The 18,364-nt window shown below is 37.9% G+C and overlaps 1 protein-coding gene across 1 annotated transcript in view; it reads left to right on the forward strand.

Annotated features, from left to right (window-relative positions):
- Positions 1–18,364, forward strand: part of GAS2 (growth arrest specific 2) — a 119,469-nt gene that overhangs the window by 55,535 nt on the left and 45,570 nt on the right. Inside the window, exons 5-7 of the mRNA XM_072969679.1 lie at positions 253–316; positions 8,185–8,326; positions 15,494–15,601. Of these exons, the coding sequence (XP_072825780.1) occupies positions 253–316; positions 8,185–8,326; positions 15,494–15,601 (314 nt within the window). The remainder of the gene's footprint in view (positions 1–252; positions 317–8,184; positions 8,327–15,493; positions 15,602–18,364) is intronic.

The following is an 18,364-nucleotide window of genomic DNA, read 5'->3' on the forward strand; positions in this document are numbered from 1 at the left end:
AAGAAAGTGTTTTCAGGGTGGGATTTCCTGAGATTCATGGCTTTTGGGAGGAAAGTTGGGCAAAGTATTTTGAAAACTTCAGTAGAGCTAAGTGTACTGTGGGATAGGATGGTTTCTGTGAATGTTGGAATGAAGACTGGCCCATTTACTGGGACCATGCAGGATGAGGGGTCATTGTCAAGCCTGTTCCCCGCTGAGCTGCTTTACAATTCCTTCTTTTGTAAAGGTGTCCACCTCTGTCTTGTCTTTCAGTCCTCCACAAGCAACCCAGAGAAGTGTGTCTCTGTTTGCTAGAGCTTGGCCGGATTGCAGCCAGGTAGGTCACACTGCTGCCACAATGTCAAGACATGGACCGTCTCAGCATCCGAGCAGCTGAGAAGCTTGCTGGCTTTTCATTGCTCATGTTTAATCTGGATGGTGAAAAGTGACTCCTTCAAATATGATCAGTACAAACATCTCAAGAGCAGTTGTTCAAACTGGAAGTGTACCCCCAGGATTCTTAATATCATCGCCTTATTATCAAAGTCACTATGTTTAAGCATTTGCTAAATATCCTTTCATTAAGTACATTTCCTTTCCCCAACTCTTTCGTAGGAGGTAGGCGATGCTCTTGTCCATGAAGTTGTATATGACAATTACCCTTTCCTTGGTAGGAACCCTATTCCCTTTTACTCACTTTCCCATCTCCTTCATCCCTCTCTTCCTGTTTACTCTTTAATAATTTCCGACTTTCTTTTCTTGTTTCTTTTTCTTCATTTTTTCCATTGAACATCTCATCCCTTAGCTCTTTTAGTTTCTACTTCTGAGTGGGGGTGGGTGGCAGTTTTAAAATGATTCTCCATCTTTTGATTAGAAAAAGACATAGAATATTATCCTTCATAGGTAGAGACATCTTTGGAATCTTTTTCTTCAAAAAAAAAATAGTGATTGTGGAAATCACAATCATAGCTAAACCAGCAAAGACAGGGACTTATTAGCATAGCCGAATTGATTTGGTTTCATGTCTTCTCCTTTACTACATTGCAAATCATCAAACAAGGCTTCTGACAGGTTTATAAAGCTCAGAGAAGTAGAAATGAAGAAATAATGGTTAACTTTGGAATTAATTGGAAGATGTTTTCTCATCCAGATCTGGGTATACTTTTAGCATTGAGATCAGATGAACCAGAAAGCTATAGTAAGAGCTAACTCTGGATGTTCTCAAAGAGAAAGCTACAAAGAAAATCCAGGAAAGGGAAATACAAGGTGTGCACATCAGCAAATTACAGCAATGAATAGAAAACTTGCTGCCAGTGAACCACCTTTTTTTTTTTTTTGATCCAATGGGAAATTAGCCCATAATCAGAGAAGTAAGCCCAACTTCTTTAAAGCATCATAGTCAACATAATCTTCACAAATTGTACATCAGGTATAAGTTTTACTTTATCATAATAATTGGGTAAGAGAAAGATTGTTTTAATTTAAAAAAAATAAAATTAAATATGACTGAGGCTTCGCTCAACAAGGAGTGAAAAAAATCAGTCTGAGACATTTAGGGATCCCCCTGCTTCCCCACACCATTCCCAGATGTACGTTGTGTGGCGGCCTCTGGAGAGGGTCCCCAGTCTTCCAGCCACTCAGGTCTCTGCCACTCAGGCACAGTTCATAGTGTCTTGCTGTTTCTTAGGACCCCATTCCCTGTCAGTGCTGTCACTTCCTTGGGTTCCAGGAGGGAGCAAGACAAAGATGCCTGTCCCTCTTAGAACTCTGCTGATTCAGTCTTCCACCAAGTTTAAGGCTACTGACCTGCAGGACAAACGAATTTGAGTCAAACGACTCAGGCTCACGTTCTTGGGCTTAACAGATATCCCATAAGAAAGGTGAAGTTAAAAATACAGGAGAAGGGAAAAAAAGAAAAAAATGAAACAAACAAACAAACAAAACAACAACTGAAAAAAAAAGAAAAAATACAGGAAGGAGGAATACACACAAAGTAAAATCAGTAAATGAACTGATGCCCCTGAAATGTTAGAGTAAAAGAAAGTTTGTCTAGAGTTCCTCTTTAATAGAAGCCTGGGCAGAAGACATTTCATTTAGTTGTTTCTTTAATTACATCATTAGAATATTCTGAAATGCCAGATCCCATTTTTTTGCCTTAATAATCGAAATATGTGGATCAAATTGGCATCCTGAGCTTCGTGATCTAGAGGTGGAAAGAAGTGGCGTGGCTACAGGATTAGCTGGGGGTTGTCATTTTCCTCCTGTTTAGTGTACTTTATTTGTCTGCCTTCTGGATTTCTTTTCTTTCTTTTTTTTTTTTTTGTAATTATACTTTGTGTACTACCTGCACACTCTGTTAGGAATCCTGCTGAACTAAACCTTCAACTATGACCGAGTCATCAAAGGAGAAGGCATGTTACCCAGTGATAAAATCCCCTTAGAAGTTACCTCTCCTCCAGTTCTGACTTCGGCATAAATTGACCCTTGCTATGGTGTATAAAACAAATTAATATCTTGGTTAACAAAAGGGAGTCATAATGGCCTGGTCAGTTTGAAGGTGAAACATTATATGAAATGTTTTGCGGGGGGATTTTTTTTCCCCCAGATATTTTAAAATTGAGATTCTGGACTACGCCATTTTTTAAAGCCACTTTATTGAGATACGAGTGACACACAAAAATCTGTACATACTTAATGTCAACAACTTGCTGAGCATGGATATAAGTATACATCAATGAAACCATCACCAACCACCTCTCTGCCACAAAGGTACCTACCACCTCCAAAAGTTTCCTCCTGCCTCCTGTATTATTATTATTATTATTATTAGTGATAAGAATCAATTGCAACATTTCTGACTGCACTTTATGACTATGTGAACTGATAAAAGCAGAGATTATTCACATTACCCCCAAAAATTACTAATTTCTCAAAGCAATTATCTAAGGATTAAGACAGCACATTACAATATTCAGCGTGTAAATTTTGCTTTTTATCTTCTTCACCTACTTGACTGGTGTGAAGTATTTGACACTTCTACTGAAAAAGAGAGAATACGCTAAGAGACGACTCGGGGTATTACTTTCACATGCCGCATAAGGTTCAACAGCTGAATATCAATTGGACAGATTGAACATTTAAGTATAAATGTCTATTTAAGTTTCTCTCTGTACACATTTGAAGTTTTTTTTCTTAATTTTAGTGAAAGTTCAGTTGTGCTTTACAATCAGCAACTCTAATAAACTCAAATGTCTCTACCTTAGCCCCATGTTGAAGCATAAAAGCTGAAAGAAAAAAAGAGAAGTGCATCATCCCCATTTTATTTTATTCCTCAGTTTTTCTTTGGCTGTATTAAATCTTTACTAGATCATTGCATTTGTGCTTCCTTCTCCCCCTACTCCTCTACAGAGGATTACATAGATTATTGAAATAAGACAGAGTTGGCCAAAACTAGAAGTGATTTTGGGAGCACTCTCAAGAACCACAGCATTCATTTGTACACACAGCAGATGATATTTGATTGTAACAAAGCAAGTTCCCAATACAATCTTGTGAATTTTGTGGGTTTTACCCAATAGCGGACACGTTTTTATATTTGATTCTAAATATTTACTTCTCAAAATGGCATAGATACCATCTTAAAATCATCCACATCACTTCAGAAAAGATTCACAAAATGTTTCTGATTCTCTGCCGTCATGTCTTGCCTGGAAACACTTTGTGAAGCTCCTTAGAGAGCCGTAGACGTCTCTGAATTCTGAGAGGGGAGTGAGATGACTTATTTTTGTTCTCATGGGCCACAGTTCCCTTTATTTTCAACTAAATAGAGTGATCATCACTGGAGAGTGAAATCCCTCCGTTAATATTTCAGAAACCATGTCAGTTTCTGAGTGTAAAAGTTGCACGTTTGCCTTCTGCAAAGTAAACCACTTAGCAAAACCAGGTCATTAAATCTCAAAGATCTTTTTAATGAGAGTGTTTTGATATTCATTGCTAAAAAAGTTGCTATGAATTCAGCTTTTCAACAGACTGCAGAATTAAGATTAGCTTTGCGATAAGAGTTAAACAAAAAGAAAGCGCTTTTGATATTTTGGTTTGGGGCTATGATCAACTGTCAGCATCAGAGGGAAGCTTTTTTGTATTTTTATTTTTGACTGCTTCCTTGATTTTGAACAAAATTTATGACCATTCAAAAGAAATATGCTTTGTGGATATTTTCGTTAGTCTCCTATTTCAATCCATGCCCCCAGTGAAATGTTACTTAAAATAAAATATTCTTATATAAGGCTTAATAATTAACTCATCCTTTTTAAAGAGCTTGACTCTGACTGCCAAGAGTAAAACTTGTTTTCACATGAGTGAAATTTCCTTCCAAATTTAAATATATCTTTAAATTACTTTAAAGCAGAATAAAAAAATGGGCCAAAAACTCACTTGCAAGAATCTATAAGCTGTCTGTTACATGCCTTAAGAAGGGGGAATGTCTAAACTTTATCCCTCCAACTCTAGTAAAATAGGTCCCAGATGTCTCTCCTTTGAAAATTATAGTCTGCTTAATAGTTTGAGTACATTTTCTAGTGCAAGGCTCAGTTTGGGGACTCAAATTATTTCATCTAGACCAATCTCAAAAGTTACATCAGGTGCCAGAAAAATGAGAAGTCTATTCCTAGGATCTTATCATCAAGTCATTAACCATGGACCCTTTCCCTAGCACTTTGCATTTTTCAATGAGCCCATAAAAATGATAATAAAATGTTGCCATTTCAGTGTTCTCCCTGCTTTCATATCACTGGAGTATACAGATGTGAAGATTTGATTTTAGTGGATTCAACCTTCTTGCTATTTTTAGTTGACCCTTATTCAGTTTGAAAGCAGTAATTGTCCCCGTCCCCTGAAGCTTTAAAATTTTGTAGTTGGAAAAGAGTGAAAAAAAAAAGTGTAAGTTTTGAAAACCTTATAGACAAAATCGAAATATAAAGTGGTATAGAGTTAATCACGGAAACAGAATGAAGCAGCTTTTTGGAGAGCGAAAAAGGAGACCTATTTGGTGACTAAGTTGGCTTCAGGTGCGGGCCCACAACCCAAGGGGAATTTCATGATTTACAGCCTGTTGACATCTCCAGACAGACAGGAAGCCAATGAATCGTATTTAAGTGTGGATTTCAGGACTGGCTGACTATACCTTAGGCAGCTTCAAGTATTCAAAAGCCAATATAAGCAGAGATTTGGGGTTTAGTGTTGATTTTCTATGTTCAGTGGCATAGCTAATTTTCAGCATTCTCAGGTAAAGAAAAATCTCCAGGGCAAAATTTTCCATGTATGACTTTGTTACCAACTTCATTTGAACTTAGTCTGCTTTGTATTGGACATCGAATGGAGCCTGTTGTTTCTGTAATATTTCTTATTGTTTCACTTTGTTAAAAAAAAAAAAAGAAGACAGAAAAAGAAAAAATTGTGCAACCAGCCTCTTCCTGAAAGGTGGCATGAATCCATCTACAATTACAAATGAAATCATATTTTCCAATTGACTTAATTTATACTTTAAAATATGATGTTTTCACTTATGACTGACTTTTAATTGGCTGTGAATTCAAGTGTGTTAAATTCCTCTAGCTTCCCTGCCCAGTATGTGTTATTCTGTTAAGAATATTAAACAGAAGAAAACATTACACCTTGATGGAACTAAAAATTCAAGGAAGTCTAGAGGGATTAAAAAGAGTTGTCTGCTGAAGTTCTGCCAGTGAGTTAGTGGCAACGCTGAATTTATAGCTTGTTCTGCCAGGCTCCAGCACTGAGATATTTCTGCTGTTCCACAGCTCTAGGAAAATTAATTTCACGAAACCCTATAAGCCTGTATACTCAGTTCTTTTGTAAAGGATACAAACAATAGTAATAATATGTAACAATAGTAACTACACTACTTTACATGTTAATGTTGAGGCTGTTACATTATTTCACTGGATGGTATAATATAGTGTAAAAAATTAAAACTTTGGCAGAAGGACCTCAAGGCTGCAGGTTCCTAGTTGAGCGAATTTGATGCATCAATTATCAAGTCATCTCGGTGCTGGTGCCGTGCATCAGGCCTATACTGGGCATGTAATGGATGCTGTTTTAATTCCTTCTAACAATAATGAAACACAGGGATTGGAATCTCCATTTTACAGTGAAATAAAACTGAGGCTCAGAAATCATGTATGTCAAGGTGCCCAAATGTTCCAGACACATGGAAGACATTCAATACCAGTTGTTCTTCTAACATTCTACCTCCCCCACCCTCCCCTGCTATGTCAGACCTCTACGGCAGGCCATTTTCCCCTTTACTTTCCTGATAGGAAACAGACTCTTAGAGGTTAAGTGATTTTGCTAAATTTAAAGAGTAGGTTAATGGCAGAGTTAGCTCAAGTCTGCCTCGGGGAAGAATGCTACCCAAACCCCCAGGTGAATATTGTTGGTACTTGTTGGTAATGAGCTGCTGTGCTATGTGTAATTAATGAATGCTGGAGAGTTAAAAATGATAGGGTTTAAAGTCTTCTAGAAGAACATTTTTTGAGGGTAAAACATTTGATGTATTTTGTTAAAGTGATATGCAGTGAAAGATCCAAAACAGTGAAATCTAATTCACCTTTGGAACCTGAAATCATTGTTATAGGAGAATGCAGGATTTTTCTTTTTTAATTCAGCAGTAGCTATTAAGTAGCTGCTGTGTGCCAGAATCTGTGCTCTCTGCTGGGGATGCTGTGAATCAGACAGTGGTCTCTACTGTTACAGAATCTGCAGTCTATTGCAGTTTCTACTAATGTCCCGTGGACTGGCTAATAGGCATAGAAGGTTAGAAATATGATACATAGTGCCTCGGTCTTTTAGCTAATGATTTCTGCTAACTCAGAATGACTCTGGTCACTAGAGGCAGTCATCAGAACAGCAATTGTTATTTGAGTTGTGCCTGCTTAAACTGCTTTGTACTGAATTCTAACTCCTGTAAGTTTTCCAGCTCTCACAGGGCACCTGCCATCTGTGTGGTGATGTCAGTTAAAATAACAAGCCATGAGAACAGGACGATAACCTCAGCTTTTACATTAATGATGTTTTAATATACTATTCACTCACTCTAAGGTACTAGACATATTGCCAACACATTTATCCTCTCTACATAGACTATTTACTTTATAGATTATCCATTACCTTTTTTTTTTAATTTCCAAGTGACTTTTTTCTTTGCTTTCTAACACATGATCACCTACTTAAAATATCAGAGAAAATCTGGATTTGCATTTGCTTTGTCCTGCTGCTTAGCTAGTTCTGTACCTTCTCTGGATCTGTTTTATTTATTCTGTAAAAATGAAAGAGTATAGCTACACAAACCCAAAGGTCCTTCCTGACCCTCAAATTCTGGAGTTATCTTTGGCTTCCTCCACCTGGGTAAAATTGATATGGATCTCGGAATACAAATCGATTTTAAATTTAGCCTAAGAGAAATATGATTAGGGGAGGTAAGAATGCTGTTAACAACTGCATCTCTCTCTTTGAACTTCTGTGGCACTTGTAATTTACAACACATAATTAAGAAAAAAAATTGTTATTCCAAATTGTTCTCTATTCATTTTCTTTCCTGGTAACACCGTACATGCTTTCATTGTGTGGTTCTTAAGTGTATTGACCATTCTACATGGTTCTGGGTCCATAGAGGTATACAATTAACAGTGAATTTCTTCTCTGTTAATTCACTTGAGGACATTTATTTTTGGGAGACTGCTGTTTTCAACTTAACTCTTTGACTCTCTGATTTTCTTTCCTTCTTTAACAAGCTTGTATTCAAAATAGGAATTCAATTACAGCACTAATTTCATTAAAGCTAGTAAATCTGAAAGCTGAAGACTGAAATACATTGTAATTCATGTTATTGAGTCATTAATATATTACATGGAGTAGTTTTATTTATTTTTAGTATGATATTTTATCTGTTCACATATATGCTCATTTATAGATAAACGTGTGTATGTATATGTAAGTGCGTATGTATACATGTGTTTTTCCCTGCTTAAAATGATGCCAGTTTAAAAATCAACCATTTCAATGCCAGAATAAGAAGGTTGTTTTGAAGAGTCAGCAGTCTGATCCTATGCTGCTCATAACTGAATGCAACATATGGTTAAATGTGTCATTACAAGTTATGCACATGTATTGATCTGGTGTCTTTTAAAGGTATGGGGTGGAGCCTCCTGGTTTGATAAAATTGGAAAAAGAGATTGAACAAGAGGAAACACTCTCTGCCCCTTCTCCTTCACCTTCGCCTTCCTCAAAGTCTTCTGGAAAAAAGAGTACGGGAAACTTACTGGATGATGCAGTAAGTAAAATGGGTCAGAATTCTTACCAGCATTTAGTTCTTTTCGAACTTCAAAATTCATTCTGTACAACCTCTTATCAGTCTAAGCTTTACCTTGTTCAGTGTTACTGAAATTTGTTGTAAAATCCTATGAAAAAGCTTGTAATCTTGCCATTCATTTTGAAATTCAAAACTGAGCCCTTATTGAAAACGAAAGTGTCACTTAACTCTGTGGAGTAGTAGCTAAAATTTTAGGATAATAAGTCAGATTCCAGAAACCTGTCTTTGAGAACACTTAAGCCTTGATACTATTGGTTCATGGTTCCTTATTTCATAGATAAGAAGCGTGAGGGTTGAGATCCTGAGATCATTAAAGAAGAAAAAGCAAACATACCATGGAAAAGATAAGTGCCCTTTACGGACTGCCAGCTCTGGGCCAGGGTCTGTCTGCAGTGTTCTTCAAGTGCTCTTGCCATCTGTAAGGCAGGTGTCTAATTGAAGGACCTGAGACTTGAAGTTGGATTACCTGCTGAGAGGAAGAGCGGAGCTTAAATTCCAACCCAGTTCTGTCTGACTCTCAGAGGTCACCATCCCTCTACTTAGCAGAACCCTTGAGTCACCGTCTTTGGCAGATTAGGAAATGTTTCTATTCTACCTTCATCATTACAGAAAACAGGTTCTGAGTGTAACAGCAAAACAGGATGAATGAAAGTGATCTGTTGACTCTTCTAAGCCGTTCTTGGTTACAAGTAGTGTGTTTGATTATGTGTATGCATTTACTTCCTAGCACATATGTTTTGAGTGTAAATGTCAAAACTGCTTATGAGCTATACAAAAAGTGGTAACCTTGGGGATGTTAAACTGAAGTATGTCTCACATTCACGGGAAGCGTTCTTAGAAACTAGCACCAAACACAATGCCATTTAACGTGGGCTGGGCACCGAGAAGGGAAGCTGACACATAGCAGAGAGCTTCCTTCCCTAAAGTCTGAGCTGAAAAGAGCAGGGGAAAGGCTGATTGGCACTGGAGGATGCAGAAAGAGATTCCCCGACCTTTTGCTTTCCTCCATGTGCATTATAACCTATATTGTGGACTTAGGTGAGCAGACATATGATAATTTGTCTGACAGATTGAGAATTCCCATTTCTGCTAAGGGCAGCAAACTTAAACTTAGTCCAACAAGGTGTCTTAACCAATACCAGTTTAATTTAGTTCTCCTTTGTTCGGTTCACTCAGAAATTAAAGAATAGGCAGGACATTTTAATAGAATGCACCTAAAAGGGTTTTTAAAAATCACAGGATTGTGTTTAAGGATTGGGTGTATGCCTTGCATAATAATATTTCATTTTTATTTTGTGAGGAAATTGAATAACATTGTATTAATAGTAGCTAATGGTGCACTATTTATATATTGATGAGAATAATTTTTCTTCGTTCTCAATTATTTACTTTTTCAATTAGACTTACTTTAGAGTAGGATGTTCCTTTTAGTCTTTCTCTTTTAAATGTGTTCTTCTGGGCCTACAACACTTGATCTTAGCCCTTTTCCTCTCAGCTGTTGCCTCCATTCACTTTCTTTAACACATTATAGTCAGAGGTCTGGCCAGCATTACCCTCAATCTCCTAATGTATGAATTACCGAATCAAGTGAATTTTTTTGGTCCTCAAATTAAGAGACCACTTTCTGGTGTTTGACACCACTTTCCACTCTGTTCTTGATATTCTTCTCCACGAACATTATTGCTACCAGAGTGATCAACTAAATGCAACTCGGATCTGATTCAAGTTATACAGGCTTTCTCTGTCATACCCAGGGTAAAGCCCACACTCATGTATGTGTCACATATAAGCCTTCCACGTTCTGGCCCATTTTATCTTTCCCAGCCTTGCACCCTGATGTGTCTATTGTAAACCTGTACTTAACCCCAAATTCCCAAGGACATTTTATACCCCATGTTTTTCCTCACTAACTTTCCTCACTCAACTGCTGCCGACTCATCTTTGAAATCTGCTTTTAGACACCTTTCCATCTTTGAAAATTCAGGTTCTCTGGCCTTCTGTACAAAGCTTTTCTTGGCGTCTCTCCTCCCAGGTAAAATGGACAAGTTAGGCCTTGGTACCCCAATGCTTTCTATATATTTAATCAAGTGTTTACCTTATTGGGCATAAACAGCTGTTCTTCTCTGGGCAGAGTCCTTGTTCTCAAAGCAAGGGCCATACTTCATCCATCTATATCGAGTACCATGCTTCTTGGATAACTTAGCAATGTGGGTAACCAGAGTTTAAAAAGGAGTCTCCCTGTTTCTATTCATTTGGAACAGCTATGGGCACTTCTCAGCTCCACTGTAGCTTTGCAGATGGAGGAGGTGTTGCTGCTTGAAGCCAATTTCATGAACCTGGGAAAAGCGGCTGGAACGGTTCCCTTTCTTTACCAGCTTGTCTCACGTGTAGCCACAAGAAGGGGAGAAAAAGGACAGGAGGCAGGAGGTGTTGAAACAACAATGAAAGGGATTTGGGGCAAGTGTTAGGAGTACTCCCGTTCAGGAGAGGCAGAAGGAGATAGGTCCTCATGAAAATGGCAAGACTGTCACTCTGGGGTTGCTCTGCCCTACTCCAACTTCTGTTCTCTCAGCTGGAAACACCGAAGGGGATTCCAGAGAAGCTTTAAAACCCCTTTAAAGTTTATCAAACAGAATTTGGGAACATAACCATCTGCTAGGTAAGAGGTTTTCATTGGATGGAAGAAATGTGCTAAGTGGGTATTTCTGTACTGCTGCCAGCTGGAATACTGTGTTCACAGCCCTTAAACCAGCATTCCTCAAAGAATGTTTAGTCAGACACTCACACCACCAGATGCCCCATGGGGAAAAGAATTCCATGGTTAGGTTAGTTTGAGACATACAGCTTACTGTAGCCCCTACCTAGCGTTTGGCAGTTCACCCTGGCATATCAAAGGCACTGGTGAGTTCCATAAGATCTTGTTTAACCTGGAATTTTCCATGCTTACTTGGCCACAGCAGCCTCTTACAGTCTCCTTCACTCTATGTTGGGAAATTGCACTGAAATGGTTGCATTCTGTGTAAGTGATAGCTTTTCACTGAAGTGTTTTATTTCAGGGACAGTGGGACAGAGAGAAAAACCATTCCCCTCACTAATGGTTTAAATCAAAGCTTTGCAGGTCAGATAGAAAAAGGAAATAGTTCCTATGGCAATTGCTTCACTGCAGATGAGGCGTGTATAGCCAGAGGGAGGCTGAAATTCATGCACTCCAACGGGTGATTTGCTATTTTCTTTTCGAATGGAGGCACTGGGGATTGAACCCAGGACCTCATGTATGCCGAGCATGCACTCTACCATTGAGCTATACCCACCCCCACCTTTTTTTTTTTGCTGTTTTTTTTCTATATATGCTTTAAAATAGGGATATAACATAAAGATTGCTTGCTAAGTTCCTGTGTTTACTTATTAATAGTGGCTGTTTCTACACTGACAAAGTTATTATTTACATCAGAGGGAAAAAAGAAAAGAAAGAGGCTAAAGAGGGGAAGTAAAGAAGAAAAAGGAAAAACTAGAGAAAGAATAAAGGAAAAAAGAAAAAGAGAGAGACAGGGCCCTGGGTTAAGATGTCGTATTCCAGCGAACAGTTTCAACAATAACTGTCAGTTGTGAAACTTTCAGTGTGTCCTCATGTTTCTTTGGTTGGTGCTTAGGAGAATCGTGGAATATTGAAAAAGAAAAAACAAAACTTGGTGACCGTTTATGTGGATAATACCTCCCACCTTCTTTAATCAAGTGAAACATCCTGAGAGAAACACAGTGGAGTCTATTCAGATTAATTTATTCCCCAGATGTCCTGACAGAGTGACTCAGCCGTGAGACAGGGATGGGGTCAGGTTGAGTTCCCTTGTATGGAGCCCGTTCCCACACAAAGAGTTGAATACAGTTCTAAGAAACCATTCTTACTGTCTTCCTCTCCTCCATCAACTTCCTCAGTCTGGGGATGAGAGATAGTATAATTCTGAGTAATCAGGCTCCTCTTGAAATCCCATTTCGGCAGAAAACTGGCTGGGTTCCTGGCCCAAAACAGAACACCTGCCAGACTGACTTCTCCTGAGGTAATGGAAGAAGCACAGATGTCATCAGTCACTGTTTACTTAACAATCTGTTTCCACTACCCGCAGTCTGGCCTCGTCGCTTCCATTTCTGCCTGCACCTCTCTCACAACTACACAAAAGCCCTTGATTAAAAAAAAAAAAAAGAAAAAGAAACACCACAAGTATATTTTCCAAGCTTAGGAAGGTATTAGAGAAGGGCAGGCCTCTTGAGAAAGTGTTTCTTGTGTTTTATTTCATTTGATACCAATGGTTTCTGTGTTTGGTCTAAGAACACTTCAAGATGGAGAAACTTTCCATACATACGTACTTGTGATTGTCATTTCCTGGGAGAGGAACCACTTGAACACCAATTTACTGTCTGCTCAGTTACGAATCTGCACCAAGCATAACTCTCCTAAAATTCAGGCCTTGTGCTTTATTTATTTTTTATTGAAGTAGAGTCAATTACAATGTGTCCATTTCTGGTGTACAGCACAATGTCCCAGTCATGCACATACATACATATATTCGTTTTCATATTCTTTTTCATTAAAGTTGATTACAAGATATTGAATATAGTTCCCTGTGCTGTACAGAAGAAATATGTTTAATCTGTTTTTATATATAGTGGCTAACATTTGCGTGCTTTTAGGATGTGGACTATCAGGTTTATCCAGGGTGGCCGAAGTCCTTCTCCCTTCCTCCCTGACCCCACCCTCCTGCCTTTCCTGCATTCCTTCTTTTCTCGTGGAATTATTGTGGTGCTAAGGAATCCTGTCCTGCTTCCAGAAATGTATGCAATAAACACAATTTATAATACACACATTAATATTTGAAAACATTTTTATAAATACGTATATAGAGAGATACACAGAGAGGACCACTTAAAACAGCACACATTCATCGGTCCTGTGGCCCCACCCCACCCCAGACTATGGTCTGCATTACGGAGGGGAATGACACTACTATTACCTGACATTTGTAATTCTTGTTCTGTCATCACCATTTTGTTTAAGAATATCCCTTCAAAAACTGCCTACGGGTAGATTTCTGTGAATACTGCGGAGATGGGTGGATGTGTCTGTGGACCTAGTATCGTACGGTAGGAAAGATTCAGAACTCAAAGACATGGGCCTAATCACTAATGTAATAATGTTAGGCAACTCTCTCATTTTTCCAATGAAAGTCATCTCTAAGATTCTTTGAATCCAGTCTTAACTGGTTGCACTAATCCCCCCTGTGTCCTGTATAGGTCCCTAACTTTAATTGTCTATTCATTTATTTATTCAATATACATTTTTTTACCTTTTTAAATTGAACTACTGTCAGTTTACAATGTTGTGTCAATATGCATTTACTGAACACATATTACATGCTGTTAAGGCACTGTGCTTATTTCGAGGATTTAAAGCTGTAATGAAGCACTATCTCAACCCTTAAATAACTCACAATCTAGCAAAGAGACACTCAGGGTAACCAACTACTGAGATGCAATGTGCTGTGACACAAATAAGCACAAAGAATTGTAGGCTGCTATGTTGGCAGAAATAGGAATTCCAGAAGGGACAGATGGAAAAAATGCATCCTGAAACTGATTCTCTTTTTCCCAGCAGTAGTGTGGGTTCTCCTTGCTAGGTCTTCACTGAGGCATCATTATGTCTAGTTCTTAAGAAAAGTTTTGCTTCAGGATCGACCCACTCTTTCTAGCTTTGCCCTTGTGCTTCCGTACTTTCTGGAACGTCGCTGATTGTAGAGAAACCAAGCTGTTTAACTCCTACACACCAGCCTGCAAGTGAGTTCTTGTGTTACACTGCCCACAGCTGTTGTCTAGTGGAAGGCTGATTGAGGTCAGGTATTGGATTATTTGGAGAAACGATTGAATTTCTTTGATGACAAAACGCTAGGAATCATATCTCTGTGGAAGAAAGAATTGGGGTGAGGGGAGTCCAAGCCAATTCCTTCGGAATCTGAATTTGTTCTATCTAACATCTAAGATGCAGGCTACACGTTATTTAGATCTGTCTTCCATGGAAACTTGGACTCAAAACACAAGGCATTATTCTTTTGGGTTGTTTGGTTGGTTGGTTAATTGAAGAGAGGACAGTTATGAGATACAGTATGGCAGGTTCCCAAGCAAGAAAAACATAAATAAATTAAACCTTATTTTTAAAATCATGGACTATACATTGTCTTTAATAGTCGCAACTATTTAGAGGGAAGGTATAGCTCAGTGGTAGGGTGTGTGCTTAGCATGCATGAGGTTCTGGGTTCAATCCCCAGTACCTCCATTAAAAATAAATAAAATAAACCTAATTACCTCTCCCCCATAAATTTTGTTAAAAATACTCACAACTATTTATAAACATTATTCAGTTATCATTTAGTTTATGTATTTTATAAAGAGCACAGAGGTAGACAACACAGAGAAAACCTGACATTCAGACATGGATTCTACAAAATACATGTAAACTGTAAGATACTGCTACAGAAATAGATTTTGTCAGGTGGGAGTTACTGAGATGGAGTGAATTTCTGGATTAGTCTGGATGAATTAAAGATGATTCCTTAAAGAGAGTCTGGCTCAGAGTTCAAAGTAAGGTGAAACAGTAGTCTCATTTAAAATAATAATATTTTTTAAATTCTCATTATTTTGAAAATGAGTAATATGAATATTAAAATTGTGATGAGAAAACATATACACTATGTTAACATTCATTCTGTTCTAGTTTTCAATATGTTTATCTTGGCAACTCAATGTGCATGATTTTTTTCAATACTCTAAACACGAGAACCCAGCCCATCACTCCTGCACCGCCGGCTGATTTGCTCATGATTATCCTCCAGCATCGTTATCCTTGTCCGCTGCCAGCTCATGCCTGAGTGCAGTTACCGGCTTCCACAAAGTGCCTCCAGGGCCTGACCTTTTACATAGTTAAGATTTAATGTGATATTTCTGTGCTCACATCATGTCTATAGTCTGAGATAGAACAAATTTAAAAGCATCAATGGTGCAGAGGCCTCTGAACCCGCGGAACAAATTAACCTAAATGGAAGCTGATTAAGGAGAATGAGCTTGCCTCCTCTTCTGTTTCAGGTGAAACGGATTTCTGAAGATCCTCCCTGCAAATGCCCGAGCAAGTTCTGTGTGGAGAGGCTCTCTCAGGGAAGGTACCGCGTCGGGGAGAAGATCCTCTTCATTAGGGTAAAGTCTTCCTTTCCACTGGGAAGCTTGTGCTTTCTGAGCACAGACAGGACTGAGTGGGGTGCTCCAGGGAAAATGTAGCCAGTCACTAAGCAGGCATCTCCCTTACGGTGCTTGCAGTTGGCTTTGAAGACATGAGGTATGAACATTTTTTATTATCATACATAATTACTACCGAAGGCTAAACAGAGAGAACTTTATCTTTTTCCGTACACACAAACATTCACACCAAATAGATCATAGAAAGCAAGTAGAATAAGGAAGAGAAGAGAAAACGAATTCCTTTTTTGTTTATACATTTAGTTTCACCTGACAACTGCCAATTTTTACTAGTTTTCTGGGTTAGAATAAAGAGACACGGTCCTGTGCCAGTGAATGACTTGGTGGTCTCCATCCGTTTCACAGTCATCCTAATTAAAACTCGGACGAGATATCGTGAACAAATTTAGGCTGTAATTAGTGGCTCAGTAAAGTCGTATTTCAGGCCTTTCCCCTCTGTTTTGTGAATAATCAAGAGAGTTTGACCTCTCAAAACAAGTTTGTGGCTTTTCCTAAGACCAAGAATTCTTTTCAAAAATAAGTGAAAAACAAAGCACTGACATCCTCCTAGAAATCTATAAATGCTAAGCATTTTTCTGTCTTATTTTTAGTCATTTCCTAAAGAACGGAGGTTTTGAGTCAGAGGAGCTGTATTCTGTTCTTATTTAAATAAGTTAAAGTATTTGCTTGTTTGATTTTGTAGAGCTGAACAAGTCAGATGTGTACATCTAGCACAATGAACATTCTTAACATACTCAAATCAGTGATGGCCCAGTAGACATTCTGTCCAGTGTAGAGTTATTTTTAATTTCAACTTTTGACTGAAATTTTTTGTACTACTGTTTTAAAGGCTCTACCACATGTAATTTAAAGAAAAGTTTAATCATAATCACCCTTCAAAAATAATGTCAATAACTTTGTATTTTAATCTAGTTTTAAGTCAATGTTTATTGATTAAAAACAAATGTCCAGGTAATAATTGCTATCTTGCTTTGGAATGGCAATGAGAGAGAGAGAATGACGTATTCGTTTTAGGGGTTTGAGAACAAATCTAGAAGAATGGCCTCACTGGAGTAGCCAGTTGCCCCAGTCATCCCTTATTGTTCCTTATTACAAGAATAATAAGCACATTTATTTTAGCCAAACTGCCTGCTTTCACTTTAACACATTAAAAAGTAGTGATTTAGCACGACCTCCACAGATGTGTTTAACTTTTACCAGGTTGACCTTTCTCAGTTGAAACTCAGGCTTCTTGAAGATTCAGCCCTCGAGCCTGGAATCAAAGCATAGGGTTTGATTTATTTAAACAATCATTCATTCATTTTTATAGTAACAGTGTTGATAAAACTCATGATTAATAAATTAGATGCTTTCCCCTCTGACGTAACCTATCTTTGGGCAAAAATATATATTGCATATATTTGTTTGTATCTGGTCTTCCATGTTTAGTCAATTGTCAAAGAATTTGATGTCTATGTGAATAACATTTATTATATCATATTTAACAGGTAAGATATTTTTGATATTCCATTTTTCTTTTCAGACAATGGTTTTCTTTTGGTGAAATCTATGAATGTATTGTTTACAGAGGAACTGAGACTTACTTTGTTGAGAAAAATGCATCAAATTCCTTAGTGATAGCATTTGAATTTAATGTCAGTTACCACAGCAGAAAATAATGTGCTGTTTCTTGCTTCTAATGTTCCAGGTAAGCTTGCAGTAGGAGAGCTAACTGTCATGTGGTTATTGACTGACTGGCTGAGCAAGTTACAGTGTCATGCGGCTGTGACAGATATTTTAAAATAGGGTTTTAATGAACTTTAGTCATTCACTTTTTCTCATTTTGCACCATCCACATATAATTTGTACTGTATTTTACAATAGGTTTCACTTTAAAACTAGCCCTTTTTTTCAAATCCCAATTTTTTAAAAAGAAACTTTCTATTTACTGCTTAAATTGCAAATGAAAAGTATTTGTCAAAAAAAAAAAGAGGGGGGAAATGCTCATTAACACGTATTCATTGAAATTCTTACCTTTCGATTTGCCAGCAGTTCATTCCCACCCTGATGGAGTAAAGGGAGTCTACAAAAATTTGTTTTCTTGTATCTGGTTATCCCTGGAAACTTTTTACCTCTCATCCCCGATAGTTCAGGAATTGAAATTTCACAGGCGGGCCATAGACACCCATCAGCGCACATTTTCTCCCCTTTTCCTTCTCTGTACTGAATGGATGAACTGGAAATGTCTCGCTGATGTGTGAACACTTTGGCGAGTACTTTTTGATTTGTGGCAGGGACTACTTTTTTGATTGTCATTCTGTACTAACTCATTGTAAGGAACTGGCAGGTGTTACTCACAAAAGAGGTATTGATTTTCAAATGATCAAACTTAAAGATCCTTTAAGTTTCTCTAAACACCTGAATTAAGTAGAAAAAGCCTTTGGTCAAATTTTCAGACACACTAGGGGCATGATCGCTCCACAGTGTCTGTGTTGCTGTGCTGGGTTTCTGAAGTCTGTAATTTTCACATTGGCGTATTTTAAACTTTGTCCTCTTTTTGGAGGCTGCCAAATATGGTCATATTTATTACATAATATATAATAAGGGATGCATTTATGCATGTTATTTTATAAAATGTAGGGCAATGAAATATATGTGGTATCTTAGCATTTATCCCCTAGTTTTCTGTCCATCCTGAGAGCAGCCATGTCTGCATATGGCCAT

The sequence above is a fragment of the Vicugna pacos genome, chromosome 10 (genome assembly GCF_048564905.1).
Source record: "Vicugna pacos chromosome 10, VicPac4, whole genome shotgun sequence".
Taxonomy (NCBI): domain Eukaryota; kingdom Metazoa; phylum Chordata; class Mammalia; order Artiodactyla; family Camelidae; genus Vicugna; species Vicugna pacos.